The sequence below is a fragment of the Chelon labrosus genome, assembly GCF_963514085.1.
Source record: "Chelon labrosus genome assembly, chromosome: 9".
NCBI classification, from domain to species: domain Eukaryota; kingdom Metazoa; phylum Chordata; class Actinopteri; order Mugiliformes; family Mugilidae; genus Chelon; species Chelon labrosus.
In genome coordinates this window covers 6421867-6449391 of record NC_140359.1, presented here as the reverse complement: position 1 = coordinate 6449391, position 27525 = coordinate 6421867, and the positions used below count along the sequence as shown (strand labels likewise).

Genomic DNA, 27525 nt, shown 5'->3' with positions numbered 1-27525 from the left:
TGAGGTTTCAGAGAGCAAACAAGTTGGACACTAACTGACCTCTCATTTAAGATGAGAGCAGAGGTCGTCTAAAAATAGTTACAGACCAGAGAGCAAGAACCTAGGTTACTGTGACAACGGGCGGTTTCAGCTATGTAAAGCTCACTAATTGAATATTTACAGAACCATGGGAGAAATATGAATCTGGCCTTTGTCACCGAACTGCAAACTCTCAGAGAATATGATGAAATGGGAAGTCTTTAGTGTTTGCTCTGATGATAAGGACTGCTGGAGAGCGCTCTGTGCTTCCTCTCGCTCATGTTTTGACTTGGCTTCATCTGTCAGAAGTATTTGAATCTGGACGCTTGTTTTTTTACGCTGAAGTTTAAGAATGATTTAGCCTACGTGATAAATTTAGGAGCGCACCGAACGAGTAAACAATCTGCACAGTTCCCAATGTACAGACAGCTGGACGTGCTTCAGGATCCTGGAAGTCTCCACTGACTGACATCATGACGCTGTACGACGCTGTGAACGTGTGTTTTGGTGTGTGTCGTCCGAAGCTGCATGACTCGCCCTAACTCTGACGTGGGGTCTGTAATAGAGCCTGATTGTTTCCGTTTTGGGTCACATGTTTATCGTTCCATCTCGAGGCATCTCCACCACCCAGCACAATCTCTGACTCTGTCCTCCAGTCTCCTCATTTCGAAAGCGTCGCTTGCTCAACTGCTGCTTGAGGTTCACATTCAAAAGTATCCCCGAACTCATTTTAACAATTTGCGTGTAGTGTTGCAAGACTTCAGAAAGCACCCTGAGTCAGTAATGAGGAACAGATGTGCAGTGTAGTCAATGCCGAGCAATAGTGTAATCAGAGATTTCTCAGGAAAATGAGTTGAATGAAAGCCAGGACAAAAGCAAGCATGCAACTGTCATTCTTCATTATAGCTTTCACTCACCTGAGACCCTCACAAAATACATTATTAGCAGTTATTAGGTTTACACTGTTCACCATTGTTTTGCTTGACTTTTCTCACAGGTAGCAGCCAACTTTATCTCTCTAACTGAGTTACATTTGACTTCCTGCTGAGTCATTAAGTGACTTGTGTATCCCTCGAGCACACAAACGTCCAAGTTGTGTGCCTCTCTCTCTTTTTTCTCACACTCCCTCCCCCCATTTTCTGTTCTCAGTCCTGTCCTTTCATCCAGGCTTCTCTGTGCTAGACGATTAATAGTTTTCTATATACCCCTCCAGATGTTTTCTGTTGGATCTGGGTCTCTGCTCCTTTCCATGAGATTCAGCATATATATATGATCTACATCTCTTCTCCCTCCGACTCATGGGGGGGTCAGGCGTAGCGCCTCAAGCTGTTTGAAACATTCTTTAATGTCATTTTAGATCATATTTTATGTTTACAAGCTGCAATTATCCTCATTGTTCACTCTGCTGGTTGCATGTGTGCCTGTTGAGTTCTTTTTTTTTCGAAGTAGCCCCTTGAGGTGAATTTGTGATAATGGGACAAATAAACTGGCTCGACTTGACATGACTTGACATGACTTGACACCGTAATGAAGTGCAGGAAGCTCAAGCAATTTCGCTCTCTGTGTTTCTTCTGGATTTTATGGGTGTTGATGGCAATTGAGTCGTAAAACAAAAGAAAGTTACGGCTGCAAATGCATTTCTTCACATTTGATTCTGATTTCTCAGTCATATTTCCATGGAAACACATGATTGCGGGGAGGCCATGGGCAGAAGAGAAAATCTCTAACCACAGCAGCACAGCAGCAATAAAACACCAAGCCTGTGTCCTGCTATCATATATATTCTCATGCCATTCCAAAACATGAATGACCAAACAGTACAAATTATACGCCACGTGACTCAAAGACAAACCCTCATTTGAAATATTTACATTATTAAATGCTCTAGATTACTCCTCTTAAATGTCTAGGTTTTGCATGAACTAAGTGCTGAGACTGATATGAAATGATTTCTGTAAGGTTAAAGGAATTTGTTTTTCCTTCAGTCACATTAGCCTCTGGTTCCTTGTACTTCATAATTAGTGCTCAGACATGCCAGTGGTATGAATCTTCTCCCTGCAGGAAATGAAAAAATGGGCATTTTTCCAAAAATACCCATACATGCAAATATCATACAAATAAATCTGTCACATATGGCTGCCTTAAGACTACAAAAGCAATGTAAAGCATATAAATCAGTCAACACTTCGGTTGTAATCAAAATTATTCAACCCTCATTGCGATTTACATTTATTGGAAAAATGTAAACTTGCTAGAGTTGTTCATTGCAAACTGCTGTTTGCAATGAACAACTCAAGCAATTTAAATAGCTCAACACAACTATTATTACAAGTGGTTTCTCCAAATTCAACACAAAATGGCACTTTTAATGACTACTGCAGTCTCAAAATTATTCAACCCCTTCGTGACAAGCATCTTTAGTACTTCATAGAAGACCCTTCTGCTGTTATGACCTGCTGCAAACATGATGCATAGTGAGACACCAGCTTCTGGTAACGTTCCTGGGGAATCTTAGCCCATTCCACATGGGCAAAGGCCTCCATTTCACTAATATTCTTGGGTTTGTGTGCTGCAACCACCTTTTTCAAATCCCACCAGAGATTTTAAATGGGGTTCAAGTCAGGCGACTGTGATGGCCACTCTAGTATCTTCCAGTGCTTCTTCTGAAACCAAGCCTTGGTGGACTTTGAGGTATGCTTGGGTTCATGGTCCTCCAGCTCCAGCTTCCTTACAGAAGGCATGACATTTTCTCCCAGGATTTCCTGATAGAACCCATTTTGCCCTCCACACCCTGCAGGTTTCCAGTGCCAGGAGGAGACAAAGCAGTCCCAGAGCATCACTGAGCTACTGCCATGCTTCTGTGGAGACTGAAACCTCAGTGCCTTTCTGCCGTGTTGAACTTGCCAACTATGCTTCCAACTTTATCTCTGGGAATATTCAGTGCCTTTGCTGGCTTTTTGTATCATTTTACTTGTTTGTACAAGGCAAGAATCTCTTCTGTGACCTTTTTTGACAATTCCCTTGACTCAGCGATGTTTCTAACATGCAATCAAATGTCACCATCAACAGTCCAGGTATTTGAGGTGTTCTATCTCAAGCACACCTGATGCAACTAATGAAGCCCTTGATTGGTTTTATCGGGTGTGCTTGAAACCACCTGATTTGCAAAAGTGCGCTCTTATGAGGAATTCAGGGGGCTGAATAATTTTGACACTGCAGTAGTCATTAAAAGTGGCATTTTGTGTTGAATTTGGAGAAACCACTTGTAGTAATAGTTGTGTTGAGCTATTTAAATTGTTCCTGTTTAAATTGTTTTTTGCAAACAGCTACTAGTTTGTACATTTTGCCATTTTGATTGCAACTGTATGTCACGAGGGAACAGCAGTTGCACAATAGTTCAGGCTTCAGTTCTTTGTAAGATGTTTAGATTGTCCCTCCTCTCGTGGTGCATTCACTTGCAATGGGACAACTTGTAAACCCATGCTTCTGCCTCCAGAGTACTTTCACAAGACCATGACATTCTTGACTTTAAGACAATACAGTATGTAATAAACAAATGGAACTGTCCAAATTTATTTTCTGTTATTCTTATTATGTTGCTTTAAAGGGATCTCTATTCTAGGATTTGCAATTAAAATATCAGGTAAGTGTGCGCATGAAAAGCTTTCTCTGAACAACATAATGCCAGAGCAAATATCCTTCATTATATCCTGAAAGGTTTTCTGGAACCTGAGCAATCCCCAGTTTAGCTGCATGACAGTCTTCTTATGTTCTTCGAGAATGCAGCACCGATGCACGGTATGTACCAAAGAGGTGGTCCCAGTGGGTGAAGTAGGGGGCGTAGTTGCCATTTTGCAGACTATGGTGAGCGTGGTGGTGTGGAGCTCCTCCCAGACAGGGCAGGAGTCTGTGCGGAGCCCAAGGCAAATTGTAGCCACAGTGGCCCTCGACTGCCAGCCAGCTGTTGAGGAGGTGAAAGAAGATCTCACTGAGGGGGTGGCAGCCCACCAACCAGGCGCTGCTCAGAGCCAGCAGCAGCAGAGACAGCAGCTCAGCTGAACTGGCATCCTGGGCAGCTAGAGCGAAGGGAATGTGGTGCTGGTGGTGCATCTGGTGGATGCTGCGGTACAACCTTGGAATCCTGATGAGGAACACACACACACACACACACTCAGAGCTTATGCTGGCTTGTACTGCAATGGAAAATTACAGGACTATTACCAGAATGTGTCCAACATCTACCCCTACCACTGTTACTGAAACTACTGCTACCAGCACAGCCGGACACTCCAACAATTTCAGACATAAAGAGCAGTTAATGTTCCTGATGATGATGTCAAAGAGTCATCAGCATTCAGACTGAAACTTTACATTTGGAACATGCGTCACAGTCTGGATTGTAACATGTATAAAAAACATAGGCATTTAAAGCTTGTTCATTGCAGAAGACAAAATCAAACGTCAGGACACTGCAGCTGTCACTGGTGACTCCAGTAATATAGTGCCTATAAATTTAATAAATACCAGCATTATTGCATATTATTTAATGACATCTGTGAACGCTTGTCAATCTATAAACCTTAGCAATGTCCTGAGAGGAGTTTAACAGTTTTTAACTAACTGTTGCATTTAAAAAATGCCCAGTACTTGATAAGTACAGTGGAATAAATATAAATTATTTTCCACCATTGATTCCATTTGCAATGTTCTAAATAATAAAAGAAATATTAATATTTTTGCATTGAACCTGTCAAAATACAACAACATATTTCTGCTGAAAAATTTAACTCTCCAAGGAAACTCAATAAAACCTCCATCAGTGCAGCAACAAGGTTCAACAGCAAACTATACAGGTGAAGGCAAGACACATCAGAGAGTGAATTTACCAACACAACAAAGCTTCTCACCTGTGCATGGTGTAGTGCCAAATAAAAAAGAACGTGTCAAAAAGCAGAAAACATGCCACCACTTCTACAAAGAGGAGCCAGCAGGACGGAGCGAGCTCTGGTAACTTGGGGCTCCGCAGAGCTTGAAACAGCGCCGTGGCGGGGAGGACAGCGTACATGTATTTGTACAACACCCTCCAAAAACATTCAAACCATCGCCGGAGAGACGGCGGCGGTCCCGAGCCTGCTGCAATCCTCCACGACCGGACCCGCTGGCAGACGGTGCCCAGCGAGTCCAGCGCGAGGAAAGGTGCGCAAAGCACGACGTGCGTCAAGAAGGCGCAGGATGCGGGAAGGTAAGGGGAGCATAAGATAACCTCCTGCCCCGTTTTCACATACTCCCATAGCCCCTGCAGGATAGGTGCAGCATTATCTGTGATAGGTACGTGCATCACGGCGTTCAACTCTTTTCCACTGTCTCCAACATTTTCTTACTTATGCGGTAGCCTACTCCTGAGCGCATGCTCCACTTTTCTTCATAGGTGTTATTCTGGCCCCGCAGCTTTTACCAGAGAACCTTCACTTCCACATTGTGGTAGGAGGGGCTCCGCTTCCCTTCTTATGTAAAGCTAATTAAAATAGTCTGTGTTACCTGACACATGCAAAAAAGCCCTAGAATGTAGCTTTACGCAGAGGAACCGTGTGTCACCCGCCGTGTGGAAATGCAGGGGATTTCTATGAAGGCACAGTCACAACAGGAGCTGATGAGGGGGTCCGATGCGGTTCCACACAGAAACGGATGATGCCTCCTATGTCTCTGAAACTCGGGAATTTCCAGGAACCATTAAAATCTTCAGAATGAGTCTCCAAACTGACCGAGCAGATCAGACATTTTAAATGTAGCTCCTTATTTTGAATGACTATGTCTAATAGTCTTCACAGCTGGCATAGGCTCCAGCACTCACAGGACAAGCGGTTGCAGAAGATGAGTGAGAGACGAATAATAGCCTTCACTTTACCTTTCTATTTTTTGGCATCTGCCTTCATTAAAACAATAGGTAGGAAACATATGTTTGATTTTTTGAGTGCAATCAAATCAATTCTAATCATATACTTATATACTTTAGAGTATAGGAATATAAAAATTTGGTTCCAGCTGCTGTATTATGATGTGAGGTGATGTAGGGGTTTCTGTCAAAATATTTCGTTAATATCAGGAGCCAAGGTAGCAGGCAACAGTGTGAGTACGACAATTTGGCACCAGTTGCAGGTAATAATGGAACAGTAACCTTAAAGGAACAGTATGTAAGATTCTGGCCAAAACTGGCCAAAATTGGTACTGCAATCACTTTCAAAATAGAATCTAATTCTTAGACGTATTTAAACATACATTTTATTTAAAAAGTAACGCAATAGTTACTTACCCTGGTAACTAGTTACTTTTATAGTGGAGTAATTCAGTTACTAACTCAGTTACTTTTTGGGAGAAGTATAGTAAGTAAGTAACTATAACTAATTACCTTCCTGCAGGGAGAAGATTCATACCACTGGCATGTCTGAGCACTAATTATGAAGTACAAGGAACCAGAGGCTAATGTGACTGAAGGAAAACAAATTCCTTTAACCTTACAGAAATCATTTCATATCAGTCTCAGCACTTAGTTCATGCAAAATGTCAGCACAACCTCGTCCATGCTGCTGCCGTTTACACATCCATGCATCCATGACAGCAGTAAACATATAAAATAGTTAAAAACACTGTTGTACGTTGACAGAGCTTTTTTTCTTCACTTTATTAGAACACTTTAATGTCAGGAGACTCAAACATAAAAGTACGTCGTTCATTAGTCATAAGTCAGTCATTCAAAATAATCAGAATGACTCGTGAAGAAAGTGGCCAGTATCAAAATTCCCAGACGTTTAATCAGTATACAATCATCTCTTCACCTCTTCCCAAGAGGTGATCCTTCAACTACTTACAAATTAAGCATTAGCAAACACTCTGACCAGGGCCCAAATCTAACATCCCGTAAAACCATGAACCAAGATGTGTAATAACATTACTGATTTGTAGAGAAATGCAAAGTGTAAAGAAACTTTCATCATATTCATTTTACACATAAAATAAATTTAATTAGACTAAACAAGACTTTTATTAAAACATCCTATACATCACACTGTACTTGTGAAGGAAAAATTGTCATAATGTCATTGACTTCCCAAAGAATAAAACAGTACTTTATTGTCATAAGACAATATCTTGATTGTACATTCACAATTGAAATCAGTGCAAAAACATTTGCCTGTAAAGTCAGTGTCAAGTGTTAACTGATCTGTGATCTGAATAAAAATGAAGACAACCAGAAGTCACTTTGAGAGCAGGCTGGTCCACTATTAGAGAGTGCTGATATTACAGTTTTTCTCAGTCGCTTTGGTGCTTTTCTCAGATCAGAATGAAAATTCTCATAACTATTAGTTCAACCTCCACAACATTTAGTCATTTGTGCACATCATAGTAGCAATTTCTCCTTCCTCTGAACAAATTGCCAATGATTTTGGACATGTATCAGTTGCTTTCATACAATTCTCTGCTGTTTTATAACATTATCATTTGCTTTTGTCATGTCAGTCAAAATGAACTACACTTATGAATGCTGAATAGTCATTCCCAATAAAACTAATAGTCTTCATTTCATTGCTTGAGTCATTACATACAAAATTGTTGAACTAGTTATCAAATACTGTCAAGCAAATTTTATACCTTTCTTTATCATTTTTTCCTGGAAATGTCTCCTAAATTGAACAATTGCTCTCAGGTGAACTTCAGCTTTCACTCACGAGGAGGTGTGTGAAGTATTAGTTGTGACCAATGACAAGCCACTTGTTCACAGTCACTCAGGGATGAATCCAATGAACCCTCACTTGGCAAGCATATATGAACCGAGCAGGACATAGTGTGTACCATTTCTACAATTCTGTGACACAGAAATGGAAGGTCAGTATCGTGGAAGAGGGGTGAGGATGCGGGGAGGAAGGGGAAGGGGAAGGGGACAAAACAGGGGAAGAGGGAGAAGAGGCCAAATACATAGGCAGATTCCTGATGAAATTAGGGCTACACTTGTGGACCATGTTGTCAACCACGGCCTCACAATGGCTGAGGCTGGTCGGAGGGTGCAACCAAATGTTGGAAGAACCACTGTGAGTTCAATCATTCAAACATTTCGTAGGGAGAACAGGTATGTATAGTATTGGACAGTAATTCAACATCTCATAATATCTCATGTTTACTGTACATCACTGTAATTTTACTCTGCACCACATAGGATTGAAAGACAACCTCGCAGAGGTGGAAGAGGGCCCCTTTTTACCCCGCAGCAAGAGAAAGCCATTTGTGCAATGGTGATTGCAAACAATGCAATAACGTTGAATGATATTCAAAGCACTGTCATAGAGGATAACAATGTATTTGGCAATATTGAATCTGTGTCAATTGCAACAATTGACAGAGTGCTCAAGAGAAATGAAATTCGCTTGAAACAATTGTACAAAGTGCCATTTGAACGGAACAGTGAAAGAGTGAAGGAGAGCCGTCACCAGTATGTACAGGTAAAACATGTCTTCTGTTTTTACTCTAATGTTCAGCACTGTAAACTGTTTTACTTTGTGTAGTTTCATGCAGTACACTAGAAATTCTATATATGTATTCACAGAACATACTGTACAATATGTTTTCCAAAATGCTCTCTCTCTCTAAAGCGTGTACTGGAGCTGGAATCCAGGGAACCACTGCACACATTCATATACGTTGATGAGGCGGGTTTCAATCTGGCCAAAGGTAGAAGGCGTGGAAGAAATCGAATTGGACGGAGAGCAACCACTGATGTCCCAGGCCAACGCGGAGGGAATATTACAATGTGTGCAGCCATCTCAGACAATGGCGTCCTCACCCATATCCCCCTTCTTGGTCCATATAATACACAACATCTGCTGACTTTTTTAGACACTCTTTACAGGGACATAGTCCCTGAGAATGAGAGGGGTGGAGGCCAACTCAACAAGTATGTTGTTGTGTGGGATAATGTCTGTTTTCACCACTCACATCTGGTCAGACAGTGGTTTGCAGCACATGACAGGATGCTGGTCGAATATCTCCCTCCCTACTCTCCATTCCTTAATCCGATAGAGGAGTTTTTCTCTGCCTGGAGGTGGAAGGTTTATGACCGGCGTCCACATGTGCAAATGGCCCTGCTAGCAGCCATGGATGCAGCATGTGATGACATCACAGCAGAGTCATGCAGAGGGTGGATTCGCCACTCCAGGAGATACTTTCCTCGCTGCATTGCAAGAGATGATATCCGTTGTGATGTCGATGAAAATATGTGGCCAGACAGACAGGAACGTCTGGATGTGCCAGAATGATTTACCTATGTTCAGTTACAATATGTTCTGTTATATTGTTCATTTGTGCACAGCTCTACCAAAAGGGTGTTTCTTATGTTTGTTCTAAATAAGTGACTGTAGTGTATTTTTCTTTTGCACAATGCTGTAGAATTGCATATATACAGTAAAAATGTGAAACATACGTATTCAGTGTCTTGTACTCACTTACTCCCCTAACTACAGCAATGTGTAACTTTACTGTAGTTTTCAAATGGCTGTACAAGTAGTGTATAGTGCTGTCTTGAGCATTTTCAGGTAGTGTCACCGAGTTCTGACCTTTTTTTTTACATTGGAAAACACAGAGAATAAACTGTCATAATGAAAACATGACAAAGCCATTTGACTATCATGTTCATAAACAATGGTGTCAAGACTTCTGATTTTGATGACACTGGCAGTTTCATTGACATGAATACTTGCTTTTGAGGAATGGACTATCCATTTTGAGCAAGTGACGCGCTTTTGCAGGTCATCCACTAGGTTTTGCAGTTTGCACTAATTGTTTTGAGAAATGCACTAACTGCTGTGCAAATGTTAATACTGATGTGAGAAAAGCACCAAAGCGACTGAGAAAAACTGTAACACTTGATAAAACTTGACGTAGAAGAAATGTTCTAACACGCCCAAAGCAACATCTGGAACCGAGTTACAAAATTAAACGAGTCAGTCCTTGGTGTCCTTCGGAAAGTTACTCCAGCTTTCTGTGCAAAATCTTGTTGATGTAATGCCACAAAAAAATTGACCAAATCCTGGAAAGCACACAAAAACTTTTTTTTTTAACTGAACATGACTTGCAGAGAACATAAGTGATCACACATTTAAAGGAGTTTGGTTTTTGGTCCTCATAATGTCAAGCTTTCTAAAGACATGTATCCACAGTGACTAATGGACTCCTGCAGATAGGCAGCTTTCTACAGTTCAGTCAGTTTCTAGTTTTCAGGGTGTACAAGTTCATACTCCTCCAGGGCTGCATCATGCTGCCAAAAGGCTCGAAGGCAATTAACTACACATATTCTGTAAATGTTTCTTCCGAACATCCATGAAACGATTACATAGCCAAAATCTGTCTTGTGAAAGCTGTAGTTTGGTTATGAAAACTGGACTACAAAGGCAGTTTTTTTGTGTCATGATTAGGGCTGGGTATTGCTACTGATTTCCTGAACTGATTAGATTCCAGTTCACAAGATCCCGACTGGATGTGGTTCTTCAGATTTGTGATATTTACATAATATATTACCTCTAATTGGCACATCTTGCATATGTCTCTGCTTTCGTCCAGCCCTTTCCTGTTGTTATACTTTTTAAATCTAAAATGCTTGTCATGTTCTGGATGTCCCTCATGAGTAGATTAATGTCGTTTCGTGATCTCACAAGGGTCACTGTGCAAAACCACTATTGCAAGACTGCAGTGAGATTTTTAACAAGAGAATGCAGGAGAAAACTTTGTCTTCTTTTTTTTTTTTTTAATTGATCACAGGATTTTATGATTCGATAACAGATCTTTGATATTAATTTGTATTATCATTGATCATTTGTATGATCAGAACAAACAATTAAAATCAGTCCTAGTCATAATCCAAAATAATATTTCCAATGTGGTCCTAACCTATAACCTTGGTAGTAGTTAAAACTGTCCCTCATACAAATAATACAGTGTGAATAAAAAATTAAAAAAAGTGCTACACACATATACAGAAAATGTGGTCCAGCATAATACGGTTGGATAAATTCAGTGAATATTCAGTAGATCAGCTGTGCTTGGAAGTCACTTTAAAAAAAAAAAAAAAAAAAAAACACATTGATGATATTACATTTGACAGTCAGCAGCTACCACAGTACATTCTTCATCCCTGTATCAAGCCTGTATTTGTGGCCAGGGCCCATATTTTTCAAGCAGGTCAGAAGGAAATCACAACTGGCCGACTATCCTCACAGCGACATTTGTTCCAGCTAAAGGAACATTTTATCTATCGTTCTGTAATGTACGCCATGTAACTGAAAATAACAACATGGTTTCTTCAAATATATTTACTGTAAGTGAAAGTCTTGTGACTGATTTTTGTTCCTGGGAAGTTTTGCTTGATTGTTCACTAAAATCCACCTAACAGCTATTGTCCTGAAGTGGAGTGTGTTGGATCATAGAAAGATTACTCTGAAAAGATAATCCTCCCAACTCTCAGTACGAGTCAAACTAAACATGTAGGAGGAAAACTGATGATGATGATGATGGAAGAAGAATGTAATGGACTTTGAAGGCAGCATTAGATCAATGTGGTTTAGCGATGAACCAATTAATGGAAAATTGACAATACAAATGAAATAACCTGGATTTCAGTCGTTGGTGTCTCAGTTCACTGCACCTAATTAGGATGAGACATCAGTAATTTCCATTAACATTTTTGCAGGATCTTCAATGTGTCACATTGATGAAAAGCGTAGTATAAACACAAGATGGATTTTTGATACTGTATGTACAGACCATGAGAGCTGAACTGCAGAGAGGCCTTGTCATTTAAATGACACTTAAAGGAGCTTATCATACTCCCACAGAGGATGCAGTTTTATTCTAATTTAAAGCTTGATGTCTAGATGATGTTATTCTCTGTCAAGACAGAGTAAAAACAGCTTCTTAAAAAATACAAGTTAGGGTGGAGAACTTTACATACTAGTAAAACTTCCAATGTGATTTCTAGCAGTGATTCTAAGGTGTTTGAGAAATACAGGCCCTGGCCAGCAGAGCTTCTTTGGGCCACTGGAGAACCTGCCAGCCAGCCAGCCAGCCAGCCAGCCAGCCAGCCAGCCAGCCAGCCAGCCAGCCAGCCAGCCAGCCAGCCTGTGTGCTGGACTCCTACCCTCCAGCAGAGTGTCCTCCACCCCTAGGTGGTCCTGTGGGTCCCACCACTTGCCTTGTTAATCCAGGTCCAGAATCTGCTCACCAAGAATGTCCATGGCTGCAGAGGCCTTGATAGAGCTCCCTGCAGAGGCAGAGTCCACAAACATCTGGGGTATGTCGTTCCCGAAGTAGATTTTGCTGTTGGCTGCGATGGCCTTGTACTTCATTAGCTGCAGGTACTCTGGTGTCAGCTTCAGCTACAGGAGGGAAATACAATTTATATAATGAAAGAGAGTCTGGATTTGGTGGAATACGTGTTTGTGTCATCTCCTTACCTTATTGGCCTCAGCAGCTCTCAGTGCTGTATAGTACTCTGCATCTGCTTTGGCTTTCTGCCGGGCCAGGTAAGCACCGTCTGCCAATCCCAAACAAACACTTTCAAGATTCAACAGTGGGAGAGTGGTTTAAAAAAATCCACTCTGCTTTACAGGGCAGGGGGTGGAAAGCTACTGAGAGCTACAGATATCTGTTTGACCTAAACTGATAATTCCCTGACCCCAACAGCAAAGCAGTACCTAAAACAAATATGCACATTTGGATTCTCAACAGTTCTTCAGGCCTGCAGTGACCTCTGATGCACTTCTTGATATTGTGCTGAAGGGATCATATTTCACCACTTTTACTCAATATTTGTAGAAACTTTTCTTGAGTGCTTCCAGTTTGTGCTGCTTTACATTTGTACTTGTATGACAGTGGCTCAGTAGGCAGAGCAGGTCCGCAACCGGAGGGTCCGGAGCACATGCGGTACATTAACAGGGGACTGAAATATCTTTGAGCAAGACACTGAACCCCCCAAGTTGGTCCTAATACTTAATGCTTAATAAATAAATAAATAAATAAATAAATGGCTCTTTATAAAAGGCCATTTACCATCTCCTTAAATTCTGGTTTTTAAAGACTTTATGTGATGACTGTATTTACGTTTGATTTAAAACAAAGTGAAACAAAGTTGGATAGTTTTTTTATTTTTCTTCCCCCACCATAGGATACCAACCTTCGATTTGAGAGATTCTTTTTTCCGTTTCCTTCTCCATGACTTTCTGTCCAAACTTGATTTCTGCCACTTGTGCCACTTTCTCAGCCTCTACAAAACAAAGAAGCAGAATACAGTTTAGAGCTGATCAAATACTACCTATCAATATACTATCTCAGAAAATGTCTCAGATACTGCCTGAAATGCCGGCTTGTGTATTTTCGACTACCTGACATCAATTCTTATTTGCTGTTTTAACACAGTAATCCCACATTGGCACGCTCAGTCTGCACACTAAATCTTGGATATTAACTTTAGTCTCAGTGAAATAAATCCTAAAGCTAAAAGAGTGTTAAAGTTATTTTTGAAATCTGGTTTCTCTTTTGTGAAAGTTAGGGTCCACTTTAAACACTATAATAGAGTATACGGTTTAGGCATCAGATCCATATCACCGTCATTCATTCATTCATTTTCGCCAGTCTATCACAGGGCTAACACAGAGAGACAGACAACCATTCAAACTCACATACACATCTACAGCCAATTTAGAATCACCAATGAACCTAACCAGCATGTCTCTGGACAGTGGGAGGAAGCCGGAGTACCTGGAGAGAACATGCAAACTCCACACAGACTCAAACTCACCTATCACAGCTTTAATCCTCTCTGTCTCTGCCTCCTTCTCCACAACCTTCTGCGTCTGTTGAGAGATCAGCAGCTTCGTCTTCTCGCTCTCCCTGCAAACACACATGCACACTTTTTAAAAGAAAGCCTTGACGTGCTTCACTTCATTTTCTCCTCTGAGGACTGAGTGGACATTGTGTCCCTCACTCTCATGTTGAGACAATGAAGTAACTATGACATAATTCCCTACAAAATCTCCAGCTCAAACATGCAGTAATCAGACAAAATAAACCAAGGCACCTGTGTGGGTGTGCAGAGAATTATCATGCATCCTTAGAAGCCCAATTCTCAATTCCCAATTTCAGTGGAATTGTTATGGCCTTTCATTTTGATGTTTAGGTCTCACACTTGAGTGTGCACATCAAACACATGATTTAATATACAGTAGTATTCAGAGTTTAATTATCACTGGACTTTAGCAGACCTGAGGAATCCATATTACTGGTCTTTTAAGGTACTTTGTGCAATTAAGTCTGTGAAGGTTCTCAGTCATCTAGGTCATGGTGTATCCACAAAGGTTAAAGAAAGACAATTGGACTTGTTTCTTCGAGGTGTTTCGCCACACTTCCAAGAAGCTTCTCCAGTTCAGTTCTTAATTTGTACAATTAAGCACCGAGATGAATATATACAGGAGCTATGTGATAAATCAAAGTGCAGTGTAATCATTTTTTATTATTACTTGGACGAGACCGTAAAAGGGTCATTACACTAAATCCCATATAAAATTATTGAGGCACCGAGCACTGCCCCCTTTGCATCTGCAAAAAATGCAAAACAAAGTCCTCAGGAATATTGTTTTGAGCTGTACAAATAGAAACTTGGTGGGACTTTTCTGCTTTCTCCGATTTAGTTTTTCATATTACATGGCTAAAGAACTGTAGAGTAGGCAATTTCCTCAAAAAGCCCAGCAGACAGGAAGTGTTACTTGAGGAGAGGATGTGAAATGGCACTCAAAAGCCAGCTCAGAGCCGTGGCAGACTTTCTGGGAAAGTTTGCCTGAGTCTAGGGTCCAGCACCGTCTTGGAAATGTCGACTAAATGCTCAGTCTTCACACTAAATCTTGGATATTACCTTTAGTCTGAGTGAAATAAATCCTAATGCTAAAAGAATATATATTAATCAGGGTCCAAAGTCTCTTTGTCTCCTCGCTGATCGTTCCAAATTAAACCCATCGGCTAAAAAGTATTCATTTAACAGCTGAGAGTTATTTCCGAAATCTGGCTTCTCTTTTGTAAAAAGTTAAGTCCACGTTAAAATGAAACTGTCCTCTTCAAGGAAAGCAACATCCGTGCCCATTCTGCCAGACAAGCTGTAAAAACAGTACTGTGGCTAAACACTTTTAGAACTAACAAAAAATAGAAATCAAAAGTATGCTCATCCAAAATCTGCACATTACAGTTGCACTGATCATCAACAACAGACATTAGTTCTCCAGACATAAGCAGAGTCAAAAAGTTGCTTTTCACTGGTGAATACAGGAATTAGCAGGACAAACAGAAAAACTGGAACATAGGGAATTGGGTAGGACCCCTGGCTGCTGGAGCTTTGCTAATGTCCATTTACTGGAAGTTTAAAAATAAATATCACTGTCTCCCTAGAGCTCAGCAGATACCATAACACACAGGAATGATGGCAAACTCTAAAATCCTTCAACAATGAATACTGCAAGCTATATAGCTTGCAGCTTCACTTTGGTGAAAAATAAATAAATTCAAAATTCCTGTTGAATCCTGTGAGAATTTAGTTGAATTTTACTTTGAAGTCTAACTTCCGATGTCATAGTTATAATTTTTCCTAAGCTTCCTGAAGCGTCACAAATCCACTCAGCTGTACAGGTACACTAGTGAAACATATTCTAATATATCAATACTGCACTAAATCCCTCTTCATGACTGTTACAGTGTTCAGTTTATATTGAAACAGTGTAAGAAAGCTGGTAATTCAACTGGATGAGCATTTTGAAGGATGTAGATTGTGGTGCTGTTAAACTGTATTAAATTTAACACTAAAGTGTTTTTGTTATTTAGTCTAGCCCACTGACTAAAAGGGGACTGTCAAAATTATAGTAGATTATACTACCATAAACCACAGCCTCCAAAAGAAAAACATAGTTGAATGGACAGCTCTCTCTGCTATTTTAAGCATATTCTGAATACCATATCATGCATGAAGCTAAGATTTAGTGCACGACTGTTATGAGCTCCAAGTTCTTCGTCTTGATTACTGTTTTTGCAGTTTATGTGAGGAAGTTACTTTGAACTTTTACTTTACATTAGCTCAAATATGCAACATTTTGGATCAAAAGATTTATTTGTGAATTCATCTGTTAACTGCATCTCAAGAGATGTTTATCAAGGTGCTTGTGTTTGTTTGTATAGATGATTGCCATATTGGCTAGAATGAACACTTTCCCCACAGAGTTACACAGACACAACTCAGTTGTTTAAGAGACAGTCCATTTTATGAAAGGTTTGTTTGACTGCAGAGCCCTTCATAAACATCTCTCACAGAATGCATTCTTGCAGACTTGAGAAAGTTCATCAGTCACTGTAGGAAGTACAGCTTCAAAGAAAGACTGTGACATCATCTCAAGTCTGGGCCAAAAAGTTGCACAACAACACACCGCACACTGTACAGCTAATGCCCAAGTTCTGCACTTGCATAAAAGGAAATAACTCCGGGAAAGAAAAGAAAGAAAAGCTCCTTTTAGTAGCGAGTCTCCAATGCGGGGAAGAGATAAATCATCGTACAGAGCTGGTCTCTCCTGAATAATGCTGATTAGCTGTTCTACAGACTGTTTATACTATATGATCATGTTGTTCAGCGTAGATAAAGATGTAAGACAAGAAAAGCATTCTGTATGGCCTTAAAAGTCCAGAGATCTCTCACTGACTTGTTATGGCACTGCTTCAACGTGCTGAGTTGGCTGAAAAGCTGGCAACAGGGGCCCAACTAGTGCCAGGGGTGCAGGACATACTGGAAAAACTAGCTCACTGAGAGCCCGACACCAGAAAATGGGAGATCGTCGATTTAGTATGTCACGGCCCTTACAAATATTATATATTCCTCTTATAAAGAGTAAAAGAAATACCCATTATGTTCTGTGAATAGTTTACAGATGTCTCTTTTATATGGGGATTCCCCGAGTCTTAATGTCCATGGTGGAAGCAGTGAGAGCTGAATGCGCTGCCAACTCTTAGCCTTCCAGCTTTCTTAATTTATTAAATGGTCAATTAGCCCCCAAATAATTTTTTTAAATGATAACGAATCAATAGTTTCTAGGCAGAACAGGAAACTTTTGTTTACTCGCCTTCTTGTGAAGGATGGAGATCACTGCTATCACTGTGAACTCTACATGTGACCTGTCAGAATGAAAACGTCCCTAATTTAGTTGATTGCTACAAACAAACCATGGCAGGAGGCAGGGCTCAATGAACAGCAAGTTGCAGGTATGCAAGTTTGTGCATGATTTTCCTACTACAATATCTTTTGGTTATTATTTATTTTATGACACTTTAATGGAGTTTGCTCCTTTCATTGTGGACATCACAGAAAGCCTGTTATTGTGATGCCTTTCAATTAAGAGCTGAAAGACTTCCAGATGAGCAATATAATGATGTTAGAAATCTCTATGCACCACAAAACAGACGCAGCTGTGGGTAACAAAGACCAGTTGAAAAATGCATGTTGCATTAACTCTAAGACTTCAGTTCTCTCTTTTATTTTGTCCTCACTTGAAGACTTTCACTTTCAACATGAGCAGTATCCCTGAATCTAAACTATGAAAGGCCTTTTTGGACTTTTTTATTACAGGGGCTGTGACTGAACACATGATTTGGTTCAGGAAGACAAAGTTGGAAGCTCACGCACAAAGACAGTCTGTCTCCTCCAGGGACTGTTTGATGCAACTCAGTTGCTTTTAAATACACAAGCTTTGGGGGTCACAGAATTTTGCTTGTTGGTCGTGGAAAAAAGACAACTCACATGAGCTCATAGTTCCTGCGAATGCTCTCTGGGATGTTGGGTTTTGTGACACGGACAGCCTGTGGACCAGCAAGACAGAGAAGGAAACATTTAACTTTGTTAAGACAAGAGATATGGCAACACGAGTTCTAACAAAAAACATAAATCACCAGGGGAGATGTCAAAGAAAACATGCAACTGAGGAGAAGCCCAAGGATAAAGACTGTACTGTTAAAGACCACGTGAACTGTGGGACCATTGCTTCCTCACAAATAAATGTTGCTGTTATTTTAACTGAATCCGGGAACTTACAGTAAACACAGCGCCAGAGCATTAAAGTCCAGTGGAGCAGTTAACACTCAGGAATGAAAGGTTTGCAGAGAGTGGGTGAATTCAACAAACCACTCAGGATCAGTTTAAATACATCACATTACACAACAGTTAACTTGCCTAAACAAACAATGCCTTGTGTTTTTAGGATAAAAGCTCCAAGAGAGGCTTTACTAAGTGCCTGGGAAAGTTTGTAAAATGTTAACAAGACTGAATTCTGTGTGTCATGAATCTACCCTTACTATTTATATTTTCAGTACCCTGTCGAGAAATGTAACAAGCTAGACAAGTGCTGGTCAAGACAAAGGCAAAACATTACTGTCTTAGTAGTAAATAAAAAAAATAAAAATAAAATAGCAGGAATGGTAAGATAATATCTATTCATGGTGCTGTTAGTATAGCTGGAGGAACTATGATGAAATGTTGGACAGCTGCCTAATTACTTATAATTACCACAATGTGTTTGTTGCATTACGTTCTAACACGGCTGCTTTATTTAAAAAAAATAATAATTAAAAGTAAAAACTATATGATTTCAGTAGTGTAAGCCTAGCAAAGTGCAAATACACTAGAACGACATGTCACATACTCTGTGACACCTCCAACTTCATAACCCTGCGTGCCCAAACAAGCCAAACAGTTTAGTTGTGTTGTGTTATATCTGTATCATATTCATCTTGACTGGGTGCTCTCTGGTGGTCCTACTGTACCTGTATGATAAGTCCAGGTGCCATCGATGTGAGATCTTCTTGAAGAGTCAACTTCAAGTTTTCATCAATTTGGTCTGGGAGGGAAAATCATAAAAAAAAAAAAGGGTGTGTGAGCGGACGGGTATAAAAAGAATTTTAAAAGAAACAGAGTCCGTTTCAGACATGGAATATGTTAGATTGCTGGTTCCATGATGAGGAATCCTCTTATCTCTACTCTAATAATGTATTAGGCAATGGCATCTTTAGGCATCTTTTAGAGCTCTCCTTGAGGCAGCCAGGAGCCCAACATCTGGAAGACATGTCGGTAAAAAAACGTACCCTAGCACATCTCAATTTGTCTTGGTTATGTGAACTACTTTTTAATTATTTATGGGCTTGGCAATTTTTTCTTTCTTGATGTTAATCTCTGTTCTGCAGGGTCATGTTTGAATCTCCCCTATGGGAATGAATAGATAAGGTACATCTTATCACTTTCAACAGAGATATGCACAACTTCTTGTTACCAGGCTACTCGTATGTTGTATTTAATATGTTTTGTGGGAAAAACATTTTCATAAACTGTCATAGGAAGAAGCTTCACAACAACTCTGTCTTCTTCATTTGTGTTTATATTCAAGATGACTGATCTACACCTGAAGGGCAGGTAATGAGAAAGCAGTTTAAAACCAAACACTTTTGCCTAAGCTATCAAGATTTGACTGTAATTTACTTTAATTCATTAACATCACCAGGCCCTTTCAGCTTGTTTACTGTAGACTTTTGTGTTCAATCCAGTTCAAATAAATTTTATTTATAAAGCATCAATAACAATCCAGATCGTCTCAAGGCGCTTTGTAGAACCCAAAGCCTGAAACACCCACAGCAAACACTAAGCTGACGGTGGCAAAGAAAAAACTCCCTTTTAACAGAAGAAACCTTGAACAAAAGCCATTTCATGCGTGTGTGTGTGTGGCATATAAACATGATACGGACGAGAGGGCAAAATATTACCACATGCATCATACAAGGGATTATAGGGGTATAATAATAGTATGTGGGGCCATGCATTTCCTGGTATTTCAAACAAAAACTAGCAAAACTGTTATTTGATTTAAATAAAAACACGAATAAAAAAAATAAATTAAAAAAAATTAAAAAAAGTGCAACAAGTCCAAAAACAAAAAAGCTGTATTTTCCTAGAAACAGGAAGCGGCCTACATCTGGAGCACTTTTACGCTGCTCTCACAGGTATGAATCAGTACGACAGCCCGGGCCATGTTCACGGTTCGGAACTAAATTTTCAGATGTTTCCTGCAGAAAAACCTGGTGCTTCTCCAGATTCAGAAGACATATGTTCAGATATAAATTCAGATAGCTTGTGTCATAAAGTCTAAAATTACATCTGAATATTGTTCTGAAGTCATGTCTGTGCTCCATTATTTGACAAAAAGAAGTTTTTTGTAGATAGCTAAAAAAATAATCTGTGACTGCAGTAAACAACTTCTTCGTCTTCTTCTCCTCTACCAACAGAAACTTGTGTTTCATATGAATCACACAACAGCCGTTTTTTCGTGTAGCTCTTTCTGTTTTCTCTTTTCATACATTAAAAGGATAAAAGGTAAATTTATTAACTTAGCATTTTTTGGTGTTGCTTTATAAAAAACAAACTGTAATTTATCTATTTTTTTATTGTACAGTCTAAAACAAAACTTGAAATACCAAAAAGTTCACAGACCTATGTATCTCAGCATTATGGCATGTCTGTGTTTGCATTCTGTGGACTGTGGTTGTTCAGAAAGGTTCACAAGGACAGGTTCCCTTTAACAATGTGAATAAAAAAACACAGCCAACAGCAGCCATATGCATAGCAGCTGCTTATTAATGAGCCAACCTATTCATTTGGGCCGTGCTGAACTCTCAGCTGTCGATGGACTACATGCTGTGTATGCAGATGCACCATAAAAATAGCTGGGAGGATATACTTTAAAGCAGCAGTCAAACCCACTCTGCACTCCAGCATACTCACCGAAGAGCCCGATGTAGACCTCCTGCAGTGAGTGAACGCTGCAGAACTGGTTGAGCTCATGGTGAACCTTGTTGAATATCAAAGCTTTGTCATAGTCTGCTGTGAAGTTCCTCACTATATCATACACTAAAAAAAACAAAGATACGGATTATTTTTCAGAAAGAAGAAGTTGTCTGCAGATGTATCTGAGTGAAGGGAAATGAAGGAGGGAGTATAGGATGCCAGATGTTTGGTCTCAGTTGAGTTGAACACTAGTGAATTTACCTGCTGATGGAACGAGGTAGTTCACCACTTCGATACGGTCAAAGTAAATCATCACTCCTCCACTGTAAGAAAAAAAATACATTCATCACATTTAAACAAACACCTGTCCAGAATGAGAGGGGCCGTATCTTCAGTGTGGGTGCTGCCAGCAGTTGAGACATGTGCTGGTGAAACTCCTGAAGCGTTGGCGTAATACTACTGACGGACTGTGTGGGGCACATGATGAATGATAAGTGCAATAAGTCTGTAGACCACATCTGATACCACTTAAAATAATAAATAAAAACAAAGCAAACCTACCTTGTCCCACATGGTACATTCTTCACCTCATCCGTTTGCAGTGTTGTCTGCGAGACAAAGACGCGGTTTTATTACTTTTCATTCATCACTGTCTTGACATTTTTTATGTGTTCCAGACATCGTTACAAAAACACCAGAGACGGCAGTGGGGCTGAGAGTAAATCCGACACCATACAAATCCAAGTAATTCAAGATCAGTTGCATAAATGACAAAACACAGCAATAGGAAGTTTCTGTTCAGTATCCTGAGATGCAATATAGCAGCACAAAGAGCGGAACCTCGATGATGCAATTTGTCAACAAAACTCAGCATTACACAGAAATAGTACACATTACAATCTGTTGTACTGGATTCTCGGGTGCATTCTTAACATTTATTTGGGAGAATCAATCTTTTCAGTTCCTTTCCTGGAGCAGCAGATTAGTGGTGGGCTGATGTCTCAACCTCTGTGCGTCACAACTCAACACAGATCAGTGAGCAAATATCTTGTGGCCAGAAAACACTCTATTTCTATAAAGCTCTCTCTTCAGAAATGTTGGGGAAACATCAGGCTCCCTGCAAGTGGCAATCAAAGCAGAATATTTCTAATGAAGAATCCTCCCCAGAATAATCCTCCTGTCACTTTTACAAACAGGACTCCCGTATAGATAACATATTGTATTGTCCTGGAGTCTTACAATTTGTAACAAAGATGTAATAATCAAACAGCAGTAGTGCAGTATAATATTTTTGGCTGCAACATCAGATAAGGATGTTATTATTGGCCAATGGAAACACACTCATTCTCTACTAATCTCCACAGATGCACTGGCATATATTAACAGCCGGGAGTAATTACGGCTAACATACCTAATCTAAAATGCATACATTCAGAAAGTACTTGGGTCTGTGGTAAAGGAGTAGATTTGGTCTCTACTTCCTGTTCCCCTCTCCTGCTCTTGTACAACACAAGCACACACTTTGATCCGTTTGACTACGTCCAAAAGAAGCAACTGATAAACAGTCCACTTACACACAAACAACATACATTGCCCTACTACCCTCCTACTACCGCGCTGTTTTGTGTGTATCTCATACTAAAAGGTGTCAACAAAGACAACCTGAGAAAAAACATAATAGAAGAAGAAGTTTTAAATCAGATGCATGGGTCATCTAATCAGCTAAATGTATTCACAACCTTAGTTACTAAATGATATCTGATTGCACACACAGACCTGATGCTACCTGCCCGGCGCAATGAAATCACTGCTTTATCAAACCGTTTTCAGAAGCATTAAGTTAAACACACCCTACGCCAAAGTTTGAAGGAATTTCAGAAGAAAACAAGATTCAGATATCCAACGAATTTCAGGCCTCCCTCATCCCAACAAAGGTCATGACTGAACTATAAATGGTATCAATGGGAGAATCGCAAGCAGGAAACCTCTGCTACAAAACACCTTGATGACCATCACAAATTTGAATGTTCTACAGACAGATCAGTTTAAAGTTGAACTGTTTGCTTGTTTCTTCTGGTATAAACCAAACAAGGATTTCCATTCAAAGAATAGTATAGGGTCAAGTATGGGGGTGGCGTCAGCTCACACATCTTTTTTTGCTATAACACGTTATGCACCTCTGAATGGCCCATTCATTCATTCATTCATCTTCTGTACCCGCTTATTCCTGTTAAGGGTCGCGGGGTCTGCTGGAGCCTATCCCAGCTGTCATCGGGCGAGAGGCAGAGTACAACCTGGACAGGTCGCCAGTCTATCGCAGGGCTAACACAGAGACAGACAACCATTCACACTCACATGCACACCTATGGCCAATTTAGAATCACCAATGAACCTAATGTCTTTGGATGGTGGGAGGAAGCCGGAGTACCAGGAGAGAACCCACGCAGACACAGGGAAAACATGCAAATTCCACACAGAAAGGCCCAGCCGGCCCATGGATTCGAACCAGTGACCTTCTTGCTGTGAGGCATCAGTGCTAACCACCTTGCCACTGTGCTCTGAATGGCCCAAAATGAACAAAATAAAAGCTTAGATGTGGACTAACTATAATCTAGTTCAAAACCCCATTGTTGATGAGAGAGCTCAACACACCACAACTTAAGAATGTGCATGCAAACACAAGCAAATAAAAAAAAACCATCTTCATCAATTTGAAAACACGTGCTGCTCAGGACAACAACAAATACAGAAACTTAATACGAGTAGCACAAACGACACAAAATGTTTCTAGCGGACCACAAAATGTGATGACCCTGGCTGTGACACGCTTGTGGATCAAAGCTTCATGGCTTTTGAAGTTGTTGACGTTTGCTACTCGCCAGTGTCAAAAAATCTGATGAATACACAATCAGATGAATTTTCTGATTAATGGCATCACAGTGCATTGAGCGCTGTCATAACGAAACAAAAAGAGAAATGCAAGCTCACAAACCCTTCAATGTGGCTGCACAAAAACACTTTCTGCAAAGAAAACTGGGGCAAAGTTTCACCACAGCAACCTCAGAAAACTGATGTTTAGTAGTCAATGAGGACAGTTTTATTAATAATCTGGGCTTTGCAAAAAAATATATGTGAGCAGAGGTAAAAGGCTGATGAAAAGCCAGGTGAATTTATCTCCCAAAGCTGACAAACGACGGGCCAAAAACAGAATAACCCACTCTGAGAACTGGTTTGTCTGATTGTCACTCAGCATTAAAATCTAGACATTACTTGGGGCTCTAGGCGTACAATCAAAGCTAATGTTTGGCAAGTTAACCTTTCAAAGAGCAAACACAAGACATACAAGGATTTTTTCTACTGTTGTGGGGACACTGCCAACTGAAATAAAAGTAACCCACCCACATTTTGCCGTTTTTTACTCGCAGTCGAGACATTTAATAGTGAGCAGAAATGGCTCCACATGGCTACTCTCCCCTTCTGACTGTGAGGGGAAACAGTGATGCTTAGTGGCTTGTTAACCTGGGAAGCCATCCAGTTGTGGGAGGCTACAGGACTGACATTAGTAAACAATTTCATATGTTCCCAGCTTTCATTTTGCACCTCGATGTTCAGAAAAACACAGTCATTTTCATGACAGGGGATATTTAAAACTTGAGACTTGACTCACCTGAACAGGCTTGTAGGTGGTGATGAATGGGAGCATAAGATGGAAACCAGGGCCGCTGGTGGTGGTCAGGAGAGCCCCTCCCCTGTTTGACGGACACAGAATTGGTTATTTCATATGTATAAGAGTTCAGAGCATGATTCAGCTGGGAGGATTTTAGCTGGTAATGGAATAAACTGTTCTGATCCAAATAAGACACGTGGCAGTCAGGGTAGAAGATAAAATCATTTTCTCACAGTTCACAGTAGAAAGAATCAAACTTCACTCTTGACTGACAGAACCGTGAATCATAAGAGAGCATAGTGTTATTCATTGGCAGTATTACCAGTGTTAAATCCCTCTGAAGCAAACAGCTTTCGTGTAATCTGCATGTCTGTGCAAGTAAGATATCCTGAATCTAAGAATTGCAGAACAGTACACATAATCACACGCTGTTAACTGTTAAGATGTTTATAGCCAATGCCTTCAAAAAGCAGGTGCTCCATTACTCACAGTCTTACTGTTTTACAACAGAGCAGTGTAACACTAATCTCTCAGCAACGACATAAAAAAAAACCACCGGCTCACCTGTAGTAAACTCCAGTGTGTCCCTCGTCGATCTTGTGCACAGAGGCTAAGAGCGCTGCTCCTCCAAGAGCTGCAATTATTGAGACTATGGCACCCCACTGTGCCATCCTGGCATGCAGACATGAAAGACAGCATATGAAAATGAGCAGATGGAGTTTTGCTTTTTTTTTTTTTTTTCACACAATGCCCTCCTTAATTACAATCGAGTGTTCAGTGTTTATATTCCCAAACATCCAAGTCATGGTGAATCCAAAAACAAAGCTAAAACAAAGACAGCTGGGCTAATTTTAGGTTTCTTGAAGAGGTTTCACCACTCATGGCTTGTGGGGAGTTTAGGTTTTTATTAGAAACGTCTGTGGATGTTGCACAATCAAAACTCACATGAGTGGTGGTGTAGTGTTTTAGCACAGAGTCTCTAACAATCTGTTACTTGTCAAATAATATCTTCAGAAAAGCAAAAAAAACAAAAACAAGACCACTTGTCTTAGCTTGTGTTTTAGGTCCATTTTTGGATTTTTGAACAATCTTCCAAGTAACTGATGCTTAGTCTATCCAGCCAGTCAAAACACATTGTCCAGCAGTTGTAACACAGTGAAGTTGGTTTCTTGCTCACTGGTTTATCTCCTCTCAGCTCAGGCTTAGTCAGACATCAGCTGGGACTCACTGACCTTGTCACACTTAAAGAGGATTGAGGCAAAAGTGCAGAAATACTGTCACTTCTCTGGTGAAACATAATATCAATGAGAAAAAGACATCTACATCAATACCTACATTCCTCCATCTATCTACATATATACAAATAAGATGATATTTTAGATTGCTTGAGCAGAAGGAGTAGAAGGATGAGAAGCTGTGTCAGCTTTGGTTAGTAGGGATTTGCAGAGATACAATCTGGTGACCCTGCTGGATCAACACTGGGCGTGTGTCCAGATCAGCAGCAGCAGATTGTTGTGTAATTACTCCTTATATGTTAGGATGTATTAAATAAAGTCTTATTTACATGATTATCTTCAATATGCACTTGGATTTGCTCAGTGTGTAACCTTAGCCACAAAATGAAAGTGAAAGCAGAGCAACAACTGTTTTCCATCAAGAACTCTAGGCCCTGGCACGTTTAAGGGAGAAAACATTACAAATACAAATCCTTCGTCCAGGCAAAAGCTGTTTCAGTATATTGCACGAACAGAGCGGGTTTGCCAGTATTTCAGCTCGTAAATGATCAGCCAAAGAGAACTTGGAGGATCAAAGCTAAACTTAGTCTGTGAGAAGTTGAGGGCAGCTTCCTGTTCTTCACGGAAACAGCTACATCACTGCAGCAGTAGCTCAACGTTCAAAGTTATCACATCAAAAATAACCACGTGTTTATTTTATTACATGTATGCCGAAAGGAAGGGGTGGCACTAACTTTGTATCTGAAATCAGAAAATAATCAAAACATGACTGGCATATGTGATTTATGAGAAAGTAAAATTAAAATATGACAGTAATGGTATGGAGTTCGGATTCACGGACTCGAGGGCTAACTGTTTTAGCGGGCTATAAGTGGCTGTATATTATGGTTACCTCGGGGACAGGAGCCTTTTTGAGCAATAGACCTGTTTATTTATAATATCGGTTATCTAAATGTCCCAACCTGCACTTGAGTGTCAGCGTTACAGCTGGGCACAAGGCCAAATGTTGATTCACCTAATGCTAATGCTGCAAATTAGCAAAACAAGTTCAGCACGTTTCATTACATTTTAACATACTGCCATATAAAATTAAACCTAGTACATTGATGTAGATTAAATACATATGAACACATGTTACTCCTCTACAGTAGGTCTTACCTTAATATCGTATAGATGACTACAACACTGATAAGAAGCAGGCACCTCAGGCACCTTCTTCTTCTTCTTCTTCTTCTTCTTCTGTAAAATCAACTACCCAGCTACAGTGTTGGGTGAGCGCCATCTGGCGGATGATTAGTAAACAGCACCCGAGTTTCACATCTACAGGTTTGGTGCCCCTGGTGGACGAAGTTGAGCTCAGCGTCAGTTCGAGCCTGATGGCTCACAAATTCCTCTTTTCTTCCCGTCATCATTTTAAGTACAAACATTTTAGTCTGTTCCAACCTATCGAGAGACATTAAAAAACAACAAACATGAGCTCAGTATAATTTTACTATACCATATACCCAGACAGTCACAGAGGTAAATACATCTCAACTTGAGATGTATTTACCACGATTCTCAAGTCAAGTTTACACACGCCTCAGCAATACATTTAAACCCACTGTTTCATATTTCCTGACATTTATGTGTAGTAAATATTCCCTGTCTTAGGTCAGTTATGATCACTCATTTATTTTAAGACTGAAATTGAGTGAAATATTTATTTCAGCTTGTAA

At 40.2% G+C, this 27525-nt stretch overlaps 2 protein-coding genes across 4 annotated transcripts; both read right to left on the bottom strand.

Moving 5' to 3' along the window:
* Positions 1-1290: 1290 nt before the first annotated feature.
* ch25hl3 (cholesterol 25-hydroxylase like 3) lies at positions 1291-6346 on the bottom strand. Its single transcript, XM_084551608.1, has 2 exons — positions 4926-6346; positions 1291-4159 (listed from the first exon to the last, which is right to left on the bottom strand). The coding sequence occupies exons 1-2, from the start codon at positions 5354-5356 to the stop codon at positions 3784-3786; spliced, it is 807 nt and encodes a 268-aa protein (XP_084407734.1). The 5' UTR covers positions 5357-6346; the 3' UTR covers positions 1291-3783.
* A 6-nt stretch (positions 6347-6352) lies between these two features.
* erlin2 (ER lipid raft associated 2) lies at positions 6353-27024 on the bottom strand. 3 transcript variants are annotated; one of them, XM_084551603.1, is made up of 14 exons: positions 26966-27024; positions 25137-25244; positions 24573-24654; positions 21467-21513; positions 21167-21228; positions 20903-21028; positions 18898-18971; positions 17879-17937; positions 13856-13947; positions 13232-13321; positions 12513-12592; positions 12251-12434; positions 11669-11704; positions 6353-11112 (listed from the first exon to the last, which is right to left on the bottom strand). In XM_084551603.1, the coding sequence occupies exons 2-12, from the start codon at positions 25241-25243 to the stop codon at positions 12255-12257; spliced, it is 999 nt and encodes a 332-aa protein (XP_084407729.1). In that variant the 5' UTR covers position 25244; positions 26966-27024; the 3' UTR covers positions 6353-11112; positions 11669-11704; positions 12251-12254. The 3 variants fall into 3 exon arrangements, with proteins under 3 accessions (XP_084407729.1, XP_084407728.1, XP_084407730.1); XM_084551602.1 differs by having other exon boundaries at positions 6353-11704; XM_084551604.1 differs by having other exon boundaries at positions 6353-12434; positions 26966-27011.
* Positions 27025-27525: the final 501 nt, after the last annotated feature.

What these genes read in the sequence shown, in the direction of transcription:
- erlin2 (XM_084551602.1), bottom strand. Translation starts at nt 25,243, where the DNA reads ATGGCACAGTGGGGTGCCATAGTCTCAATAATTGCAGCTCTTGGAGGA. An exon ending in AATGTACCATGTGGGACAAG is followed by an intron (nt 21,229 to 21,466) that starts GTAGGTTTGCTT and finishes TTTTTCTTACAG; the next exon opens with TGGAGGAGTGATGATTTACT. An exon ending in GAGGATTAAAGCTGTGATAG is followed by an intron (nt 13,322 to 13,855) that starts GTGAGTTTGAGT and finishes TTTGTTTTGTAG; the next exon opens with AGGCTGAGAAAGTGGCACAA.
- ch25hl3 (XM_084551608.1), bottom strand. Translation starts at nt 5,356, where the DNA reads ATGCACGTACCTATCACAGATAATGCTGCACCTATCCTGCAGGGGCTA. An exon ending in TGGCACTACACCATGCACAG is followed by an intron (nt 4,160 to 4,925) that starts GTGAGAAGCTTT and finishes GTTCCTCATCAG; the next exon opens with GATTCCAAGGTTGTACCGCA.